The sequence below is a fragment of the Falco biarmicus genome, chromosome 4 (genome assembly GCF_023638135.1).
Source record: "Falco biarmicus isolate bFalBia1 chromosome 4, bFalBia1.pri, whole genome shotgun sequence".
NCBI lineage: Eukaryota > Metazoa > Chordata > Aves > Falconiformes > Falconidae > Falco > Falco biarmicus.
In genome coordinates this window covers 63,917,714-63,938,803 of record NC_079291.1, presented here as the reverse complement: position 1 = coordinate 63,938,803, position 21,090 = coordinate 63,917,714, and the positions used below count along the sequence as shown (strand labels likewise).

The window sequence follows — 21,090 nt, the reverse complement described above, 5'->3', positions numbered from 1 at the left end:
CCTAAGGCAAGGCGGCTCCTCCCTGCGCTGGAAGCCATCAGACAGCTGTGCACTGTACCAGGTCTGTCACGTGCACAGGCTGATGTTTCAGTAGATTAAAATTGATGTCACTGAAGAACTTCACCCCCCTCCTCCCTGCAAGTCACACGTGGTTATGAGAAATTGCCACGCAAAAAAAGATTTCTTGGCTACCGCCTCCCTATAGCAGAGCTCTAGCTGGAAACTGCACCATAAAACTTGAAATCTCGCTTGATCTACTTTCCACATCACCATTGTTCAATTTACAAGCAAGGAAGCATTTTTTCCTACATGCAAATTTATCTCAGTGTTTAATAAGAAAGTATTAAGAGGTGGTTTTGCACATAATGCCATGGATCGGACACCTGGGCTCTGCTCGCCCCTTCCCTGCCGCCCTGGGTGGAAGTCTTTGAACGTCTTTTAAGAGCCCTCAGTACCGTTAGGTGATGCAAAGGGTCACACAGCCCTTCCAGAATTTAGAGTAACAGCTTGGAAATCTGGCAGCAGCCTTTGCCACCTCATCTGCATGCTCCTAGGGGGAGCTGGCCTGACAGGACACTCACCGAAGTTGGAGTCCTCACCCAGCTCCTTGCCGTATCGGATCATGCTCTCCCCCAGCAGCCCTTCCGATTGCGGGTAGCCGGGGTTCTTCACCTGCCCGCGGATCTTCGACATCGTGTTGAGCATGGTTAGCTTGGCTCTGGAAGCTGGCACAGAAACAGCCACAGCCGTGTTTGCAATTACTTGGACTTGCCAGCAGCAGCTGGCCACTGCCAGCTTTTTTTTTTTCTTCAAGCTACACCCAAAGCCAAGAAGCCCTATTGTCTTCATCTACCAGAAATATCATTCACTACAAAAGGAGAAGTTTCTTTTCCAAGACAGCAAGCAAAAATAGTTCCCCAAACTCGCCAGTGAAGGCCAAAGGAGTTTCCCCAGCCCTCCCATAGTCCCTGGAGCGCTCTCTGAACGAGCTGGTTGGAAGCATGCAGGACAGCAGGCTTCAGAGGTGATGCCTACGAAGCCAGCCACCCCTTCCTGGCCCAGAGACACCACTTTTTCCAGATATCCTGAGAAAAATGGGTCTCCTTCAGGGCCTCTGAAGGCAACTGAACTGAGCCTCTCTAGGTCCAAGGCAGAACATGTGTCTGTTCTTTCACTGCTCAACAGCAACAGCAGCGTTGTACAGCCCAGAACACGGCACAGGGCAAGAGGGGTATCTGAGCCTGCACCCGAGCCTCCTGGCCTCGGAAGTGGGCTGGTAACCAGTATCTCAGGGCCACAAAGGTTCTCTCTGACATCTCTTTGTCCCCTCTGCCTCTTTTCCCTGGAAAATGGTGGGGCAGAGGGAAGGGGACAGGGGAAGTTCAGGCACTCACCTGGGTTCGGCTGGAGGTACTCTATTGTTCTGGTCAATACTTCTGTAACTGCCTTGCTGGTCAGGTCCACTTTCTGTAGGTAAGACAAGATGACCCAGCAGCAGTGAAGCTCAGCTCAGGGCTTCGGCAAGGTCACAGAGGCATTGTATGGGCAGTTTTAGATTTCTCTTGTTCCTTACTCACCTTTTCCATTTCCTTGAAGTCATCGTCTAGCTTGGTCCCTTCAGCCCCTCCAACCTTCTCGCTGACCAGCTGCAGAAAAAGAACAAGAGAATAGGAATCAGGCATTGAACTAACTGCTTAAAGCTCCTTATACCTCGTGGAGTAAGTCTCTGGGACAGAAAGGGAAGGTCCAGACAGCATCTGCAGGAGAAAGGAGGTGGCAGGAACAGCCCAAAGCACATCAGAAAGAGGTAGCTCTTTGCTAACACTGCCCACTGAAAATCTACGCATCTCCTACCCTCCCCAAAGCTTGGCTCAGCCAGGATATTCCTCACCCAACAGAAGCTACACAGCTCCTTAAATCACACCACACGGCTCCAACTCCAACGCTTGCTGGAAAAACCAAGCAGCAGAATTGTCTCTCGACTCCATTTTGAGCCAAGGCTTCAGTTTCACACATGGCAAAATGCAAGTAAACAGGGAACGAACACACTCTGCTCACAGCAGCCAGCACAAGAACAGAGTCTTGAGAGAGCAGAGACTTCTCAAAGCCCTAAATCATCACTCTTAGGGGAAATACTGGAGGAGCTCAGGATCTGGGGCACGGGGGTTTTGAATTCTTTGTAAGCAGAGGATAAAGAGATCTGCAAAAGCTACAGTAAAGTTTTCAAATCCATTTATCAAAGCATCTCTGACGCCTGTTCTAGAACTAGTGAAAAGGTGAGATGTTCGACAAGCTGTAAAGACAGGGCTGCTTTTGGCTGTTTGTGTGAAGGCTTATCAACTTAGTTCTAAATAGCACTAGGTCTAAGAAAAGACCCCTGCTCCCTAAACCTTGCCATTCAGCTGCCAGAGCTGAAAGACAATAAGTGCCTTATTAAATCCACCTAAAAAGTGTCCTTTCCTGTAGCCCAAATGGAAAGGAACGCTTCCTTCCCAGCTCCACACCAGTGTGGCAAGGCAAGTGACAGTGCCTGGGGATGCAGGACAGATGGATTGGCCAAAATTAGTCATTATCTTGCCCCGAACTGGTCTAAACGGATAGCAAATTACCTACACAGACATCAAAGGCGGTCTAGGAAACAGGCGCTGACTCCCAAGTGCTTGATGCCTGCGGCAGGGCATCGCCAGGATTTCACATGTTTGTAGTCAAAACTCCAGTTCTGGATGAACAATACAGGTTTGTTTACTTCAACATCAAATACTTGATTTTATCAAGTCTTTCTTCCTCTGAACCCTCCTGCTCCCGTGGGGATTCAAAACGGTTCCTTACTTTTTTTGAGGAAGATGGGGGGAGAACACTTCAGCAAAAGCACTCGGAGGCACCGGGCCAGGCACTCTGCCCTGGCTGCTTGCACCGACCATGCGGGCGCTCAGCCCCCAGAAATGAAGTTATCAGGCAGGACATGCAGAAGTAATGCTTGTTATTACAAAGAACAAGATCTTCAGTGTTTCAGCAAAAATCCCATTTCCAGGCTCCAAAATAGAAAGGAGGAAAAAAAAAATACAGTACAGCAAGTGCCCAGCTTTGCTTCTGAGGACAAACATTGCTGCTCAGAGCACAGCCACAGCTGATAAGCTTCTTGCATCTTGGTGGGGAGACATCAGCAACCGCTCAACACTGCCGAGCAGCACGGACATTACGGAGGAGAGGCTGGGGAGCACGGAGAGCTCTTCCAACCGACCGCTCGGCACGGAGCTGTGCAAGGTCAGTCACTGCAGGGCCAAAACAAGGGTTCAACGAGGCTGACAAATGAGGCACAAGCCTCTCGGAGCCTTGCTGCACCAAGGGAAACTTTTTTCCTCTTTGGGAGGAAGCATGGCTCAGCAGAGGACCTGAGATGCCCAACAAAGAGGGGTGGCTGTAGTTCACCCGTGACATTTAGACACTGTGGGAAAGGAGAGGGTTGCTGCTCCCCTGGCTGGCCCAGCACAGCTCTGGATTTCATTCTCCGGTTTAACCCTCAGATAAGGGCTTCACCAGTCCACAGGACCCAGCAAGAGCACGCCAGGATGTCCCAGCCCTGCCTGCCCCTGCCATGCTGCATCTGGCTAGCACACGAAGAGGCTCGAAGGGATATCATCACCCCCCCAGCTGCCCGCAGGCAGGCAGCCGATCCAAGCATGATTTTTTCGCTTTTTTTGGACCCCTGCTCCACGCCTGGGGTGCCAGCACACACCCCTGCAAGCCGGCTCCGAGATGGGGAGGCACACATTCCTCTCCAGACACACTGAGTCTAGAAAAAAAATCCCCACCAAGCAGTTGCTCTGCCTGCCAGGGCAAGCTCAGCGGAGCAAAGCTCGCTCCCAGCTGCCATTGCCTGTCCCCTGCCAAAAGTCCCACAGCCTCCACAGACAGAAGGGGGCATGGATCGCTTTCGCAAAGGTTGCACCTCTGGAAACCTCCTTTATTTTTTAATACACCTGGGAAGGGTGCAATTATCCCAAGCGATTCCATTCCTGCTTTTCTCCACCCACCCACCCACAAATTTGCAGCCCAGAAAGCTGCAAATAACCCTTCCGGCAGGGAGCTGGGCTGTCATCAGGGACTGCATGCCATGTCACAGGCATTGATCACCACAGTGATCTGGGAGGCTTAACACCCACCCAGAGAGCCCAGAGACGTGAAGGAGGTAAAAACCCCCTCACTCGCAGACTAATTTAATCCTCCTTTTGACGTCCAAGAAATGCTACTGCTGCCCTGCTGCGAAGGAATAATACAATTGAGGTTCTCTCCCTGCCGGCTCTAATTAAACTGGGAGGCTTCATCACAGGAGGAAAGGAGGTGGGATCATGTGCCATCCGCAGCAGCTCCATCCCTATCCCCACGCTCCCAAATCTGTCAGTCAGGAAGACAAACTAATGCCGATTCCACCATGGCGCTAGCCGAGACACGAGCCAGGAGAAGCCCTCGCCGGCTCCTTGTTTAACCTAGAGCTTCACGATGGAACTGGGAGCCAAGTTTCCAAGCGCCCATCATGCGTCTCATCGTGCCGCCTGTGGAGCTGGCGAGGGTTGGCAAGTAGGCGGCCGCCTTTCTCAGGGGAGCATGAAGTCCACAGGAAAGCTCGCCCCTTGCTTGCCGGACAGGAGGGGAAGGAAGCATCCACGTGCTGCTCGTAGCATGTGGCTTGGTGTAAGTGAACTGTAAGATGGTCAGTGAAATGCTGCCGGTGCACATCCCAGCACAGCTTCCTCCAGGGAGCAGCTCGGTGGCTTTTTTGAGGATGTGGTGACAATTTTCTGCATTTTTATTTTTTGAGCAGCCAAGAGAAGACTTGGGATACATCCATCTTGCCCTGGTCGGGGATCTAACCTCCTGTGAACATTGCAACCAAGACATATGTGAAGCCAGGGAAGGGACGGTGCAAGGCAAGATATGCAAATCGCTAATCAAATTCAGTGGCCTAAATACTCTCTTGCAGCCTTATGCTGAAGCACATCAGCTGGCTTGGAGTGAAAGATGAGAACAAGTCTATTGTCTCTGGTTTCTTTAATCTCCCAGCCCTACCAGGATGGGACACATACTAAAAGGTTAAACCCGAAGCAAGCCCTGCCACGGCTCAGAGAGAGGGGCAGGGTGCAGCCACTGGGCAGAAGCCCTCAGCCGCACCACTGCAGCAGCCGAAGCTGAATGCTTCCTAGAGCAAATATTAGCACAAGGCAATACAGTTGGGCGTCACTGCTTCAAAACGGGACGGCTGTTTACCTGGCATCGCAACCAAACCATGCCGCAGGGCGGGGGAAGAGGGCTGAAGCAGACAGTGCACGCAAATTCCAACAGAGAAGCCAGGAATCAATCCCTCGCTTCCCATCCATGTTTAATTAAAAGGATACTGGCAGTTAAAATATGCCCTAGATAGCTCCAACCTGAGATCAGAGTAGGGAGGTGCACTTAATTGAAGGCTGGTGCAGGGCTCCTGAGCTGTGCCGGGGTGCAGTAGCCCCCACCTCAGCGAGCATCACGTAGAGCACAGCATCCAGCCCGCTTCATCCACAGGAGAGCTGATCCAGAGGAATGAGATATGACCACTTCCCACCACCAAAGGGCTGCTCCCAACCACACTTTGCAGTTTCTGCAGCTTCATTTTAAAGAGCATCAGCTCACGGGGACTTCCGTCGGCTTCCTTCCCAGGGGCGTGGGAACGCGAACAATCCCGACTTCCCCTCGCTGTTCAAAACCCACCGGAGGGCTGCGTGTGGTGGAAGATTTTCAGAAATGAAAGACCTATTATTTAAACTAACTACTGCAGCAGGAGGTTGGCTACGGGGAGAGGCAGGAATGGTATGTGTACACAGAGAGGGAAGAAAGGCGTGATGAAGAGGGCTTCTCTTTTACAGCTGGGAGTGGGAGAGAAACAAGGGAGGGCTGCGCAGCCGCTCCCAACTTACTACACAAAATCCATGCACTACTCCTCAAAAATCCATCCTTCCTTCATCTCATCCACTCAGCTCCGGGACAACGTCAGCAGATCAAGAAATCTGAGTGTCCACCCCTTGCTGTACTGCATTGGGCATCCTTACATGGACCAGATGGATCAGACAGGTATCAATCAGTCTTATCAGTCTGCTCACGCCGTCACTGACGCCCAGACAGATCCCAAAAGCTTGGAGAAGGAACGTGAAACACCCACTCCCACCCCAAACCCGCATTTCTCTCATTGCTGGATGCAGCATCACCCCCATTAACATTCCTGCCAGGAGCATGAGGCCATGCCCAGCACGCTTTGCCATGCGGCAGGTGTGTGTGGCCAGGATGTGCCTGGATAAATTTAGGAGCGCAGAAGATCAGGAGAGGTTTTGTGAGCAGTAGACGAGGCTATACCCCAAGAAGAGATGGGCAGCCCCAGCTCGGAGCAGTGGCATGGGCTGTTCTGCCTGGCTGCATCGCTCCCAGGGGGTGCTGTTGGCAGAGGTGTGAAAGATGCCCAACACAAGAAAAAGGTTTTTGTACAGCATCAGCAGCAAAATTCAGGACGAGCCGAGAGGGAGGATGCCATCTGCCAAACTTCCCCCAGTCGAGAAGCACCTGCAAGGCCCCTTGACACCTGGAGGAGAGCAGGTTTGCAGCGCGTGCCACCCTGAAAGTCCTCGTCTGCCCAGCCCATGGATGTGGGAGACATAACTCGGTGCCATTTTCTGCTAATAAGCAGTTTTTCCATGTGACTTTACATGCCGGATTTTGATGTTCGGCGCTTTAGCCTTTAGATACTTTAAAATGGGAAATTATCGCTTGCTCAGCCTCAGACAAGCAAAACACAAAACTTTTTTTTTTTTTTAAACTTGCTTTTTCCATAGCAGTCAGCCCTATTTATAACATATCAAACATGCCATCCTCACATTCAAAACAGCTGCCCACAGTAGAATGAAAACTTTATCCCTCCAGATAATGCTGTATCAAAGCTTTCCTCTTCCTCTCCGCTGCCCTCTGCCTCTCAATAGAAAGTTCCCTTCAAGAAATAATAAAAAAACCCCACAGACAAGCAAACACACAAGCAGCTCCACCCTGGCTCCCTTCACCAGGAAAGAGCAAGTCCACAATGGAAAAAGCCAGCCCACAAAATAATTAAAAAAGGTGCTGTAAATGTTTTGAACCCCAGACGAAAAGGGCTTGAGTGCAACACAACAGCCTGGTAGAGACATGAAGAAGCAGCAGTGAAGGAAAACCAGGGCTGACCGGGATCGCTGGTGCCCAGTTTCAATTGTGCCCAGCAGCACAGATCTGTGGGATGCTCTGTAAAACCTACATAAAGCCATCACCACTGCTCCGGCTCAGCAAGGCGTGACTCCCTGGCAAGTGTGGTGTTTGGTCATCTTCACTGGTAGCTTCATCATCACAGTGCAAGAGGCAGCTGGGCGGTTGCAGCTCCACGGAGCCAACGTGACAATTTATTCTGTCGCTGCCTGTGTATTTAAGCTTTAAAATTGCTGGGTAGTGAATGGGTTTAGTCACTCAGCTGCAGCCAGCGGGACATGGCAATGGCAGGGCTGCAGAGCCCCCAAAAAGCCTCCTTGAAACACACTCCACCTCAAACAGCGTGCTCGGGAGAGGCAGGAGCTCAGCAGCACCACAGTCCAGCTGCAGCTCCTGGAAAACACCCGGGGGGGCTCCTCCCCGAGCACCCCACACGTCTCTGCCACCGCAGAGGCTCCTTGCAGAACCAGCTTGTACTGGGAAGTGTCTCAAGGCCAATGGCAATCCCTCGCAGATGTCTGAGCTCTGATGTGCTGCCTGTCTGTGCCACAGTGTCTCATTAAAAGTTAATTGTCACCTTCCTGGCATAATCCTTGGAAAAGAGGCAAGACTAGAAGGTGCTGGTCCAACAGCAGACACCAGTTGGGATCTGGAGCACATGTACGTTGTGTCAAGGCCTCGCTGCTGTGGACACGTCTCCGGCTCCCAGCCACAAAGGCAGCAAGCACACAGGGCTGGGAACTGGGACGAGACAACGAGACTCCCGTGGAGCAGCAGCGACTGATGAAAACCCACCGAGAGCTTTAACACTGCGCACACCCCTTTTCTCCCCAGCCAGCCTGCAGTTCTGTCTGTTCATGTTACCTTTGTAGGTCTAACTGTATTCTGCCTCTGTAGAAGCTTTTATGTTTTGGGTTTGGTGGTGTGTTTTTTTTTTTTTAATTAAAAATGGAAGGCATCCTTTCTTAAGGAATGACGCTGCTGAGAGGCAGCGGACACCCCAGTTTAAGGAGAGATCGGCATGCCCACAGCAAAGCGCACACTAATCTGAGCAACTTCTGACCTACTTTAAGGAGAAGAAAACAGATCAAAGTGTTCATTGTGCGGAACAGGGGATGAACAGTTACCACTAGACTTGTAACGAAGAGGAAGGCACATTTCCCTAGCAGATCCTCATGCTCCGAACCGCTGCAGGACTGGAGGCACCCAGCAGCTCATGCCCCTCATCATGCTAAGCACCATTGCACCAACTGGACTCTCTCACCCCAAAAGCTGCCACTCTAAGGAGAGAAAACCAACAAGTGCTAGAAGAGGAAAGAGTGCGAGAGGAAGCGATTTGCCTACTGTCAAGGGCAGGTTATCAGCAGAGCTAAAAACAGAAGGTGGATGTCTGTCTCACCACTTCTCACATCCCCGTTGGGCTGTGGGGCAAACCAGAGAAGGAGGAACAGCAGCTGAAGCTCTCGCCCTCCAGAGCAAGACTTTGCTGCTTGGTCCTAACATCAGCCCTGCCATTGATCTAACCTGTCTTGGGGCACCTGACACTTCTACTGGCCACCAAAGTAATCTAATCTGCAATCTGCCCACCAAATAGCTCACAGGAGCATTTTTACTCTGTTAGCCAACTCTCAGTCTTCTCCTGAACTTTCTTTCCCTTATTTTTCATTAAAATGGCCAGTCCTATCCGAGACTCGCCACGCAAGCACCGGCGATGTACTTGTGCAAAGACACATAGAGGTGCTCTGCTGCCTCCAGACACGTGCAGCGGGAAAACGTGTCTAGAAACAAAACCGAGCACTCCACCCCCTCACCATCTGAGATGGGGATCTGGCCTCTCTCCACCCAGTGCCGGAGGAATTGCCTTGATTTTGAGCAGGAAGGTCAGCCCAGAACAATGAAGAGCTCCTTCTCTTCCCTTCCAACAAGGTAGAAAGCCTTCAAAGTGACCTCAGGTTGTAATCTTATTATACAGAAATCGCAAAGAAACAGCGGCTACATGCAAAGACAGCTTTCTAGGGAGCCACCTGTCAAATCACCTACTCAAAGCACTATCAAATGACTCATCTCCATCCAGCAGATGCACTCAGAGGAATGAGGACAGCATGATTTTTTTTTTTTTTTTAAAAAGGTAACTTCAGCAGCAGCCAGCAGGTCACACTCGCAGAGCTCAGGCCAGAGAAGGGCATACGTATGCACTGCAATGCAGCCGCTCCCTGTGTCCTTGGGGGATTCATCCTTTCCTTGTCCGCAGCATGACAGCGTTTAAAATCCTGGTTGCGATCCCTGTTTACGAGGCTATGTGCTCGTCTTGATGCTCTCCAAGCTAACTCCTCCAGGAGGAGAAAAACGGTGCCTCCTTCCCTCCCCGAGCAGAAGCCAGCAGCTCAGCTTGCCCCAGCTAACACCCAGGCAGGAACGGGCCAGCCTGCTGGAAGGGCACAACGCTGCCTCAAAACCAGACTCACCCCAGAGGAGAAAGGTTTCGACATGCAGCTCTCACCACGGGGAGACCCTTGAAATGTTCTTGCTACAGGGAAGGGGGCACCTCCCAACAGTCGGCAACAGCCATTTGCATCATAAACATTTTCTCCTATTATTAGTCACCTCTCGCATGCTCTGTACCAAATGAGACATAATTTCTATTCAGCTGGAAAAAAAAAAATTGGGTCAAGTGAACAGGGAAAACAAAAACACGTAAGGAAGAAAGCAGCAGCTCTCCTCCCTCCCCCAGCAATGCCTTTCTCCTCACCCACTTGCAGTGACTACAGCAATTCAGAGGAAGCCCACTAAACCGAGGGGAAACGTGGAATATTTGCCTTGTATCCAGATTTCCTGCCCAACCTCCCTACGTCCTATCTCAGACGAGCCTCAGTGAATCACAGCCTGACTTTTACAAAGCTGCTGAGACATCATTCCTCAGCAACTCCACCTGACCTTTGCGGGCCCAGGGGAAAAAGACAAGCAGCTCCTCGCATTTGAGACTTGGAACTGCTCATTAAATGAGATATAAAAGTACAAAGCACTAGAAGTGCCTCCTAGTAATTGTGAACCTTGGTCTCCTCTTCTGCAAAGCTTCAATGACAAACCCAGGCAGGGCACCCAGCAGTCCTGTCCTCTGGTCGGCGTACAGATCAGCCCCAACTGCCTGCCTGCATGCCGCTCCTAGTGATTTCACAAAAAGGAAAAAAAAAAAAAAAAGAAAAAAAAGGGAACAGGGGGGCTTACAACACCTGCATATCCCTGGGGAAAACACCATGGCCACAGGACAGCTTGCAAAAAAGCAGCAGATGGGATTTCTGCTCCCCATGCAAACTGAGACAGATGAAAAAACACCTCCCCGAGGTGCATGACACTAACTGGCATCACCCAGAGAAAAATCTTGGACAACAACAGAGCCCAGGGACTACCAAAGAACTGGGAAGGAGGCAGAACCACCTGTGGATGTGCAGCATGAGGAGACCAAGTCAGACTGATGGGGCATGTAGAGCAATTACCTAAACAGTATAGTCATGGCTGCATTCAGTGTTGGGTGGCAGACAGTGCTAATGAGTTCAGGGAAGAGTCAAGGTGAGTTCCCAGGCAGGTTTACAGACAGAAGGGAGATCAAAAAAGGTGCTGAGCTCAGGCAGCAGCTCAACTCCATCAAAGGGAAGGCAAAACCTCCTCTTCCTGGCTTAACAAGGACAGCGTTGGCCAAGCAAAAACTCCAGGACAGACCTAGTGATATCTCAGTATATACAAACATCAAAGAGGGAAAGAAATAATTGAGAACACTATAAACACATGTTTTCCTTGTTAATTTGAATACTAGGAAAAGCTTAGCAGCTATCAGACCACAGCACGGCATCCTAAGGAAAAGGCGAGTGGGAACAAGTGAACAGATGAACGTAAGACTTCCAGGAGCGATCCAGCAGCAGGTGTTGGACCAGGTCAGACTCCTGCATCAGTTCCACCAAGAGCTCTGCACGGGGGCCTTCCCTACATCCAGGTACTCTGTCCTGCTTCCAGCCCACGCGAGATGATGCCGAACCCTTTTTTTTTCTTGCTGCACATCCTTAACACTGGCTACAACTCATTTCAGACTGGTTTAAATGTGAACAAATCCCTCCCATCGCTCTGCAGTTTGCTTTTTACTCTGCAGACGATGCTATCGATGCATCACTAGCACCTTTCTGCCCTGCAGCCAGAGCAATAGGTGCAGCAGAAATCCTGGCTGATAACCTTTGGATTATGTTACCCCTGACAAGCACAAAAGTGCAGACTCCCTTGGTCTTTAAAATTCACCCAATACAATCAGAAGGAGCTTTACTATGAGAATAGCTACACCAACATTTGGCACTCCAGATTTGTGCCTGCCCAGTGCCCCCTAAGTCCACCCAAAAGCATGTGCACAGACACATGTCACCAACAAACAAGATTATTTTCCAAATGCTCCACCATGGGGCTTACAGCGAGAAAACTGGGGGGGGGAACAACTCCAGCAAGAACAGCACCTTCTTACACAGTGGATTTGCTTTGTATGTAGATGATTGTTCACCATTTTTCTGCCTTTTAAGTCACGAAAGTGGCAAGATCAAGTTTAAATATAGCTAGTCCTGTAAAGCCAAAACATATTTGGTCAAGAACGTGGTTAATAAATTATCATTGATTAATAAAGTCTGGGCCAAATGAGAAGATACAGCCTGGTTTTCAAGCTCTAGGATGAATTATGAAGCACTTTCTCAATTAGAAAAAGCCCTTTAAACCTTTAATCATGCAAATTTTATCTTCCATCTGAAAGACAGAATTTCATTATGGATATGCATTTAACTTGTCTTTTTTTTTTTTTTGAGCAGAAAAGCAATCTAATTAGTGACAGTATCATGAACTTCATTAATAGCCAGATATTAGGAGATAGGAAGATTCTAGAATTCCCAGTGGCTTTAAAAGAAAAAAAAAAAAAGACTACTTCTATTAATAAGGTATTGACAACGAAGGTAATTACACATGCCATGGGCTAGAAGGCTTTTCTTGGAAGCATGAGCAGCCCAGACTCTCCTTGATGGGCCTTATGTGCTGCAAGAGGAGTGGCAGGGCAGGTCCAGGAGCTCAGGGGGACCAGGAGTCCCCCCAGGAACAGCCCCAGTGCAACGGGGACACCCCTGCCTGTGCTCCAGCAGGTTGAAGGACTCACCAGCACACCCCCAGGCACTACGGGCAAAGCCACATCCAGCAACGAAACCACACAGCCACTGGAGAGGATCCCCAAAACAGCTTGTTTATCCCTCCAGCTCAGGCCAAACGTGACCCTTTCCCGTCAATGGGAAGTTGTTCCTGAAAGTCACAGGATTGCGGACCAAAGGGATGGGGGAGCTGAGGGGAAGAGGAAAAGGAAACATTGGGGAAAAAAAAAAATTCATTATCGCTTTTATAATCACAGGCTGAGGCCAAGAGGGGCTGAATACTGCACTAAGTCACGTCACACAGCAGCTTATGAAAAGAGAAGCTACGTGCTGCTGCGGGGCTTTCCCAGCCCAGTGAGCCCAAATCCTGCCCCATCCACTTCGGCTCTGCACAGAGCCTCAGCTGCTCCCTGGGGGAAGGCCAAGACACAGCCCTGGCAGTGCTGGGGGGACACAGCTCAGCAGGGTGCAGATCCACAGGAAAAAGTCACCCCCATTGACAGGAGCAACCTCCCACACGCTCCGGCTCCAGGCCCCTGACCTCATGGCTCCGGCTGATGATTTAATCAGTGCAATTAAGAAGATGGAAAGGACCACAAGTGCAGTCCTCTGGAACACGGGAGTCTTATGAAACAGCATCAGTATCTAGATACATCACCGAGTTTCCATGTGAATGAGTTCAGCTGGCATTACACACTCAAGACCTTCTGGATTATGGATTTATTTTATTTCTGGTCTTATTGGTAGTCTGATATCCTGCTTGGGAACAGTGCAAACCACCTTCTCCAGAAGGGACACCAACATCAACGCAGGCTGCAGCAGGCTCAGGTCTTGCAATAACCCCTCATACCCCACAGCACACAAATTCCCTCCCCGAGGGGCTCCGAGCCTGCTGAGGCAGCTCGCAGATTTGATTTTTTACATTGGTATTTCTGCAATCTCAGGCAGGAGGAGCTGCCCTGCTCCCAGCACAGGCTGCAGTCCCTCCGGTTTTACCACCTAGGGCTTGGATGGGGCTGCGAGCCCTGGCAAAAGGCACTGGCATATGTAGGGATGGGGGAAGAGAAGGAAGAAGGAAAAAAAAATATGTGCTGAAGAAATGAATCAGCTTTTACAAGCCAGCCTGCCTGATCTCATCCCTATTTTGCTCTTTCCCAGGAGGAAAGTATTGGCAGGGAGAAGGGGGAGGAAGGATTTCCTTCCACAGCATCCAGAAACCATCCCCCTTGGCATCGTCCACTTTCAACAGTTCACCCATAACCTGTGAAAACAGATAGATAAACAGACAATTTTAGACAGAGAGCCCCAAGGCAGATGGGCAGGCATCACTGCGCAGAGCGAGATGACGAGGAGGAATCAGCGCTCCTAATGCCGCATAATCCCCCCCCCAGGCCTGAGTCACGTATCCTTCCTGCGTCCCAGATTCCCCCAGCTGCAAACACAGGATAACACTTTCCCCGTTTGACGTTAGAAATGAGAAGGGGAGCAAATGGAGCAGGGTACAGAGAGCTGGAGTTTCCCACCTCTGTTTTCTGTCTTTGCCTTTCAAGAATCCCGAGTTCTCATTGCTATTGGAGCCCAATGGCTGCGAAAGCAATCTTAAAAGGGGGGGGGAAGCCAAGTTTAACTGATGCAGAGACATGAGCCATCCCCTGCCTGTGACTCCAGACAGGCTGAACAATACTGAGAAGAGCTGAAAACTGCTCCGTTATGGGGCTGCTCAGCTCAGCTCCATCAATGATTAACCAGCTGAACAATGTTGCTGTGGCAGGTGTTTCACCGACGACAAATCATGCAGGAAAAGGAGAGGGAGTTAATACGAAAAAATCCTGCACACAGTCATTTTAGCTAGATTGGGTAGAAGGAATCTCTACAAGTATTCAGTCATCATTGCCTAGGCTAGAAAAGGGATATGCTGAAGTCTCATCCCCTCCGCTAAGAGGTTTGTTGACATGTACCCTCCTTCACTTGTTCATCTGCTATACATGGATCTGCAAACACACCACACCAAAACACCCATCTCCAGCGACAGCAAGCTGTTGGGGGCTTGGGGTGTCAGGCTGGGATGCTCAGGCTGACTGCTGAGTACGACTCCCTCCTGGACAGACCCCGGCTGGCAAACCGAGTGGACGGGAGTCACGCTGCGCTCGAGCAAATCCAGCTTTTCTCCAGCCTCGGGAGCAGATTAATATTGAAAGATAAAGTAGGGAGGCTACAGGGGACTCCGGCCCAGGTTAATATTAATAGAACAAACATCAGGTGCTGTGGGAGGGAAGGGCCAGGCTGGCAGGAATCAGCAAAATCCCTTGACTCCTCGATACAAATGCCCACTTATAGATAAGGAACTTAAGAGCCCGACACTGCCAACTACCTCCGCCAGGAATTACCTGCTCGCCGTGCCACAGCAGCACACAGTCCTCATTCTGCCTTCATCATCAAAGCACAGCCACTGCCACAGTAGAAAAGCCAAGGAGTGACCTGCTCCCAGGATCTCCTCCTGCTCCTCAGACCCTGCTGCTGAGGGACAGGCTGACTTGCTTGCTGGTGGCACAGCACAGTTATGCGAAATTCAGCAGAACAGCTCAAAAAAGAACACATGAGCCCAAAACAGCACCTCAACCCCCCCACCCCAGGTGCCTGGTTCCTCCACTGACAGCTCTGGGTGCTCTCCTGGGTGAAGTCTTGGTCCCAGTGGCCCAGCATGGGCTTCCCCAGGACTTCCCCCCACAGACGGGGCAGGTAGCCCCACTCCCTGCATATGCTCACGCCTCTCGCCTCGGCTTTCTGGGAAAGCAGAAAAGCCACCACACAGAGCATCTCAGGTCCACCCTTGGCTTTACTAATTGCTGGAGGATTCGAGACAAGTCAGCATGAAGTTCTGATGCCACTGCAGAGCAGAGCCTGGCCTTTTAAAGGGGGGAGCTGTGCCCCCCCTTTAATGTCTCTGGGCACTGGTACTGTCCTAAGAGCTTCAACTGGCATCCACTGGCCAAAAAGCTGCAGCAAGTGAAGATCTAATAGATCTAGAAGACCCTAGATATAAGGAAGAAATTTTTTTATGCTGAGGGTGGTGAAGCACAGGCACAGAGTGCCCAGAGAGGTGGTGGATGCCCCATCCCTGGAAACATTCAAGGCCAGGTTAGACAGGGCTCTGGGCAACCTGGTCTGGTTGAAGATGTCCCTGCTCATGGCAGGGGGCTGGACCAGGTGGCCTTTAAAGGTCCCTTTCCACACAAACCATTCTGTGATCTCTGTCGCTGCGATAACTGCCCTGCCCCACAGTCGGCAGCAGGAGCTCAACCCTCTGCTCTCCCAGCTCAGCAGCTCCTCTCCAGCCTGACACCATCCACGGTTTAAACTTTGGCAGCAGTGAGTTTGAGTGAAAATGTGCAGATGAACTCGGGGTGTGTCAGTCTCTACTAGAGCAGGAACAAGTTAGAGCTGGAGGGCAGGCACGATCAAAACCATCTGCAGCAAGACAGTGCACCAGCTGACAAGCTCTGGCCAGGGAAAGGAGCCTTGTGGGTTTGGGTTTCCATGTGGAAGGTTATTCTGCATCCTACACTTTCCGTTTCTCTTCTGTGCCGCACAGTGCATCTACGATGTCCTGAACCCCCCCTGCCCAGCCACACACAGAGCAAAGGCCCTGAGTGGAAAGGCATCTCATGCCTACAAGAGAAAGCCCCAGAAAGCCAGACACTAGAGGGACTGACTGAACCTCAAAAATACCCCACCCCAAAACCATAGCTTTAAAAGGTATCATCTGGGAAAGGGAGGAGATAAAACATTTGAAAGCACAGCGCAAAGCCACCGCAGAATGAACCTCACCCAAAGAGAAATACAGGAAACCTCAATCCAGTATGGGCCAGAGCAAATGACCACGAAGGCCAAAACAAAAAAGGAGAAAAGCCATCCCTGCCCACCGGCTGCACTCTGTCCCCCATCACCAAACGGTCCCTGTGCAGCGCGTCTAGGAGCAGGTTCCTCTGCCTCAGCCTTCCGAGCAGATGCCATCAAATCGTAGCACCTGGGAGTCAAGCTGCGGGGAAGGAAGCTCTTAGGACTCATTAACAACTGGCCGGAAAGCGCACATTGCCGACATACAGAGCTTGGGAATGTGTGGTCCTTCTGGGCTGAAATGGCTGTCGGAGGCTACAGAGCACACCCCCAGCTCTCGGGCCCAGCGGAAAGTAAGCAGTAGCTATTCACGTTCAAAAATATCTTCAGAAGCCTTGAGAGTAGTCATCAAACTCAGGAAAGAGCGTGCATGTCAAGGGCTTGCTAGTCTTAATTAGCACTTGCCTCTCCCCCTCTCAGAAAATGGCTTTTGTACTTTGCCTGTGGAGGAGGCGGCTGCTGGTCTGTGTCTGGGGCCAGGGCTCGCCAGCCACGGCAGGGCACAAGCCGCCGCTCGCTACCCTGGCTCCGAAGCCCAGGCAGGCCTAGCAGGGATCAGCCTTGGACCACACAGGCTTTGGGAGCGCGTTAATTCTGTTCGGGATGACAGTGGTGCCCAGGGCTGAACACCAGCCCGGTTTGAAAAAAGTGATGCTGTCTTCCTCGACTGGGCTGAGTCCACTCCCCAAGCCAAACCGCTGGCATAGAACATCGTGTGTCCCCAGAAGGGCTCTGTCATACCCAAAATGACTCCTCACAGCTGCAGGGCAGCACCCAAAGTAGCCACACCAGGAGCCATGGCCATACCACATCAACATGGGCTACAGGTGAAGGCACTGCACCCCACTGCCAGGATTAGACCTGGCGGTGCTGCTTCTCCTGCCTCCTCGATGCCAGGTGGCATACAACCCCAGGCAGGACAGTCCTGCTGTCACAGAGGGAGGGGACGTGTCTATCACCACCTTATCACTACAGCGCTGCCTCCACCCTAGGGCTTGTCCCTTCAAACCAGTAGGTGACAAGCTTGCCAGGGCCAGGCAGGGCTGCTGCTGCATGTGCCAGTGGTGACAAACCCACTAACACCCAGGCAGCATCAGATTTGCCCCGGAATGGCACAGGCAGGCGCCCTGCTTGCGCAGCCTGCCCTGTCCAGTGGTTAATGGAAAGTTTTGGAGGCTTTTAGGATGTACATGCATCCATATAAAAAGCAAACTATGCAAACAAAGCCATTTCTCCAGCACAAAGGTTCCTGCAAATTCTTGTGTGTCCGAGTGGCTGCTGATGGATCAAGGCTCGATGGAGCTCCAGGACCAGATGGTCTCGTACCTGCTGGCAGGGACTTCCCACCCTGCTCCCAGCTTGTGATGCTGGAGCTCAAAGCTGCCACTGTTGTTTCTCCTCCTTCCTTTTGTGAGAATGTTTTCTACAGTTGGGTTTTTTTAAAAGAACATTTTGCTGTGAACTAGCAGAACCTGTTCTGGAGCACACACAGAACTGCTCACCATCTGCAGTATTTGCCAGCGTGACTTTTTTTTTTTCAGGATACTATCTCAGCTCTCTTCTGAGTGTGGGCGCCTGGCTGCCTCACCCAGAGAAGATGTGGGCCTGCAGGAATCAGACAGCAGTAGCCCACAAGCCATGCCCTGCTCCCTCCAGCTACGAGCCTCCTCGTCGCACAGGGAGCATCCCAAACCTGCTGCTCCAGTGGTGCCGAGGTCCTTGCAGACCTTGGTCCTGGCTCCGTTTTCCTTCAATTAACAACAGACGTGGAATGAAACATAACATTTTAGGAAAGATCTTCCACATGTTTGGTTTTGGCAGCGTCCGATAGCTTTAAGGGAGCCAAAAAATAACTAATCCTCCTCTCCTTCAGCCAAGGGGCGGCTGAGGAGTGGGACCTGTGGAGGGAAAGGGAAAGAAGGTGGAAGGGGAAGGGAGAGGAGGAGAAGGCAGAAAAATGGCCACACTGGAATCAGCCACTCCCAATTTCCAGTCAGAGCATCTCTAAAATGTAGATAACTGTGTCCCCGTCACCAGGGCACTGCAAAGGGGGTGGCAGCGCCTCCGAGAGAGGACTGCATCCCTCTTGGCCCTGCAAAGCATGTTGCTTCACAGACATTGGTGGCAAACCTCATACCAAACCCAGCTTCTTCGGATTAAATCAGCTCCCAAAACCCTGCAGCAACAAGAGCCACAAAAGAACTCACGATGCAGCTACAAATACACACGATGCAATTGCAAATACACCTTCTCTCCCAGTTTAGTATGCCACCAAACGCAGTCTAAGTGCTCAAGTGATGTACGTGCATGCACGCACAAGAGGCAAGCAGGCCACCAAGTCTGTGTGTTGGGCAAGTTATTTCTCCCTGGACAGCTGTGCCAGGTTTAATATTTCCACAAGCAGCCAAAGTAGTTCCTTTTAAGAAAAAAAAGGCCCCTGTAACAAAAAAAAACCCAAACCCCACCAAAGACTGCATATTACTTCACATTACAATAACGCCTCCCACGAAACGTTTCATCAGGTGTTTTAAAATGATGGTTTTAGATTTCAGAAACACACTACTCCTGACTCACCGATGAGCTTTCACCTCTAATTGCCCTGCCACACCACCACAGCACATCCACGCCAGCAAAATCCTCCTACACTGAGTTTTCAGCACAACCTTCCCTCATGGAAGTGATAAAAAACCCCCATGATGCAGGGGTTTGTGAGAAAGGGGGTGGGGAATGACTTAAAGAATCTGTTATTTTGCTTTGCTGTTGAAGCAAAATGCTTTTTTGTAAACACAGCCAAGAAAGGAGGCGACACACGTAGCAAACACGCTTGGGCTGAGCTTAAAGGGTTTGAAACTTTGTGCCTGGAAAACACGGTCTGGCGGTACATCTGTACAAAATTTACCTTAAATTTAAAACAGGGTCAGAAAAGCAGCAACCAGGGGAAGCAGAGGAGTATCTGCAATTCCCAAATCGTTCCAAAACTACATTAAAAAAACATCCTGTTATTTTCAGTGTTCAGAGGGAAGGATAACTCTGCTGGGGGGGTTTGGACCAGCCACCCCTTGTGCGGAGGGCACGGGAGAAGGTGTTTATAAAACCCACTAAAGCAGATTCCCAGGTGTGGGGGGGAAGAGCTGCAGCCCCCCGAGCTGCGAGGAGCCCCACTTCACCATCTTCACTTTATAATGACAGAAACTCCCTGCTTACCGCTGGAACAATCAATTAACTACAGGATCAATCTTGCTCGGCTAAAAATCGCACATCTGCCAAGTTTTTTTCCAGCATCCCCAGCCGTTTCCCGTGCGAGCCGGGGCCCCGGGCTCCCTCGCCAGCCCCCAGATCCCTCCTGGCCCTGCCGCCAGCTGCTCTCCGGGAAGCGGGATCTTCCTGAGGTTGGGATGCAGCTGCCTCCGAGGTTAACGGGGTCGGTGAATCCCACCTACGACCTCGACCCTTTCCAGGGCTTTCCTCCCAAAATCCCGCTTCACTTAACACATCCAGGGGTGCCCTTGGCTGTTGGGGGGGCTTCAAGCCATTGCCAGGCTGGCTGGACCCGCTCCCCGCCACAGGCAGTTGGCAGGGAAGGGGGGGCTGCACATCCCACCCGTGACACCCACCCGGGCCAGCACCCCCACCTGGGCCAGCACCTCCGGTTTCTCCGCGGATGCCCCTTCAACAGCCCCAGCCTGGGGGGCCAGGCCCAACCCCAGAACCACCCCCCCCCAGCTCCCGTGGGGAGCACTGGGGGGGCTGCAGCAGCTCCCACTCCCCACACAGGGCCGGGTCCTGCCCTGCCACGGCGGGAGACGAGACACCGAGCCCCGGGGTGGCCGGGAGCCCCCCGCGGGGGGACACACACTGGGGGGCACCCGGGGAACCGAACGCGGGCAGGGAGGTTCGGGCAGGAGGTGCCGGGCTGGACCACCGGGGGGCGATGCCGGGGGGAGATCACGGCGGGGATCACAGCACCGCTGAGCCGGGGCAAGTGGCTGAGGGCCGGGGCCAGTGGGGGGGGCCCCGCGTAAGGGCAGAGCGGCCACCCCCAGGCCGCGGCGGCGGGAGGGATGGAGGGGCCCTGGTACCTCACCTGGCTCGCCTTGTAGAACTGCTTCTTGAGCCCCGCTACCGACATGCTGCTGCTGCTGCTGCTGCCGCCGCCGCCGCCGCCGCCGCTACTGCTGCTGCTGCTGCTGCCGCCGCCTGGGTACGCCTGGGGCGGCGGGACGCCTCGGCACGCACAGCCCAGCCCAGCCCGGCCCGGCCGCCGCCGCCGCTTCCGCCGCCGCCGCCAGGAAGCGCCCGCCCCGCCCCGCCCCCTGGCGGCCCGGCGGAGCGCCGCCAGCCGCACCACCGAGACACGCCTTCCGGCCGCCCAGAGTGCCGCCGCGCCCGCCACGTGGTGACCCCGCGCCCCCTGCTGGCGGGGCGGCGTTGTGACCCAGGCGAGGCGCATGGCAGCCCTCTGTCGCAAGAATGTGGTGTTGCCGGGCTGTGTCGGTCTACGACAGTCAGTCACATCTTTCTCCCGTACGCTGGCGGCCGGCCGGGCACGCACGGGAGCGGGCTCACAGGGCCCTGCAGCGCCGACAGGCCCGAGGGAAAGCCCCGGTATCACCGGCCCATGTCACCGCGCGGGCCCGGCGTGAGGCGGCGGCGGGGTGGGGGTGAGAGGCACCGGTGGCAGCTCCGCAGCGGCAGCGCAATGAAGCTTTCCACAGGCAACGGGTAGAGGCCCCCAGCGCGGGGACGGCCTGCCCTCAACCCAGCCTCGGTGCGGCGAAGC

The 21,090-nt window shown here is 52.5% G+C and overlaps 1 protein-coding gene across 2 annotated transcripts in view; it reads right to left on the bottom strand.

The window, feature by feature from the left end:
• Nucleotides 1–21,087, bottom strand: part of SH3GL1 (SH3 domain containing GRB2 like 1, endophilin A2) — a 30,337-nt gene extending 9,250 nt beyond the window's left edge. For both annotated transcript variants that reach the window (XM_056338502.1, XM_056338503.1), the window contains exons 1-4: nt 20,395–21,087; nt 1,578–1,646; nt 1,395–1,467; nt 582–725 (exon numbers count right to left, since the gene is read on the bottom strand). In XM_056338502.1, the coding sequence (XP_056194477.1) occupies nt 582–725; nt 1,395–1,467; nt 1,578–1,646; nt 20,395–20,760 (652 nt within the window). In that variant the 5' untranslated portion in view covers nt 20,761–21,087. The remainder of the gene's footprint in view (nt 1–581; nt 726–1,394; nt 1,468–1,577; nt 1,647–20,394) is intronic.
• Between the last annotated feature and the right edge of the window lie 3 nt (nt 21,088–21,090).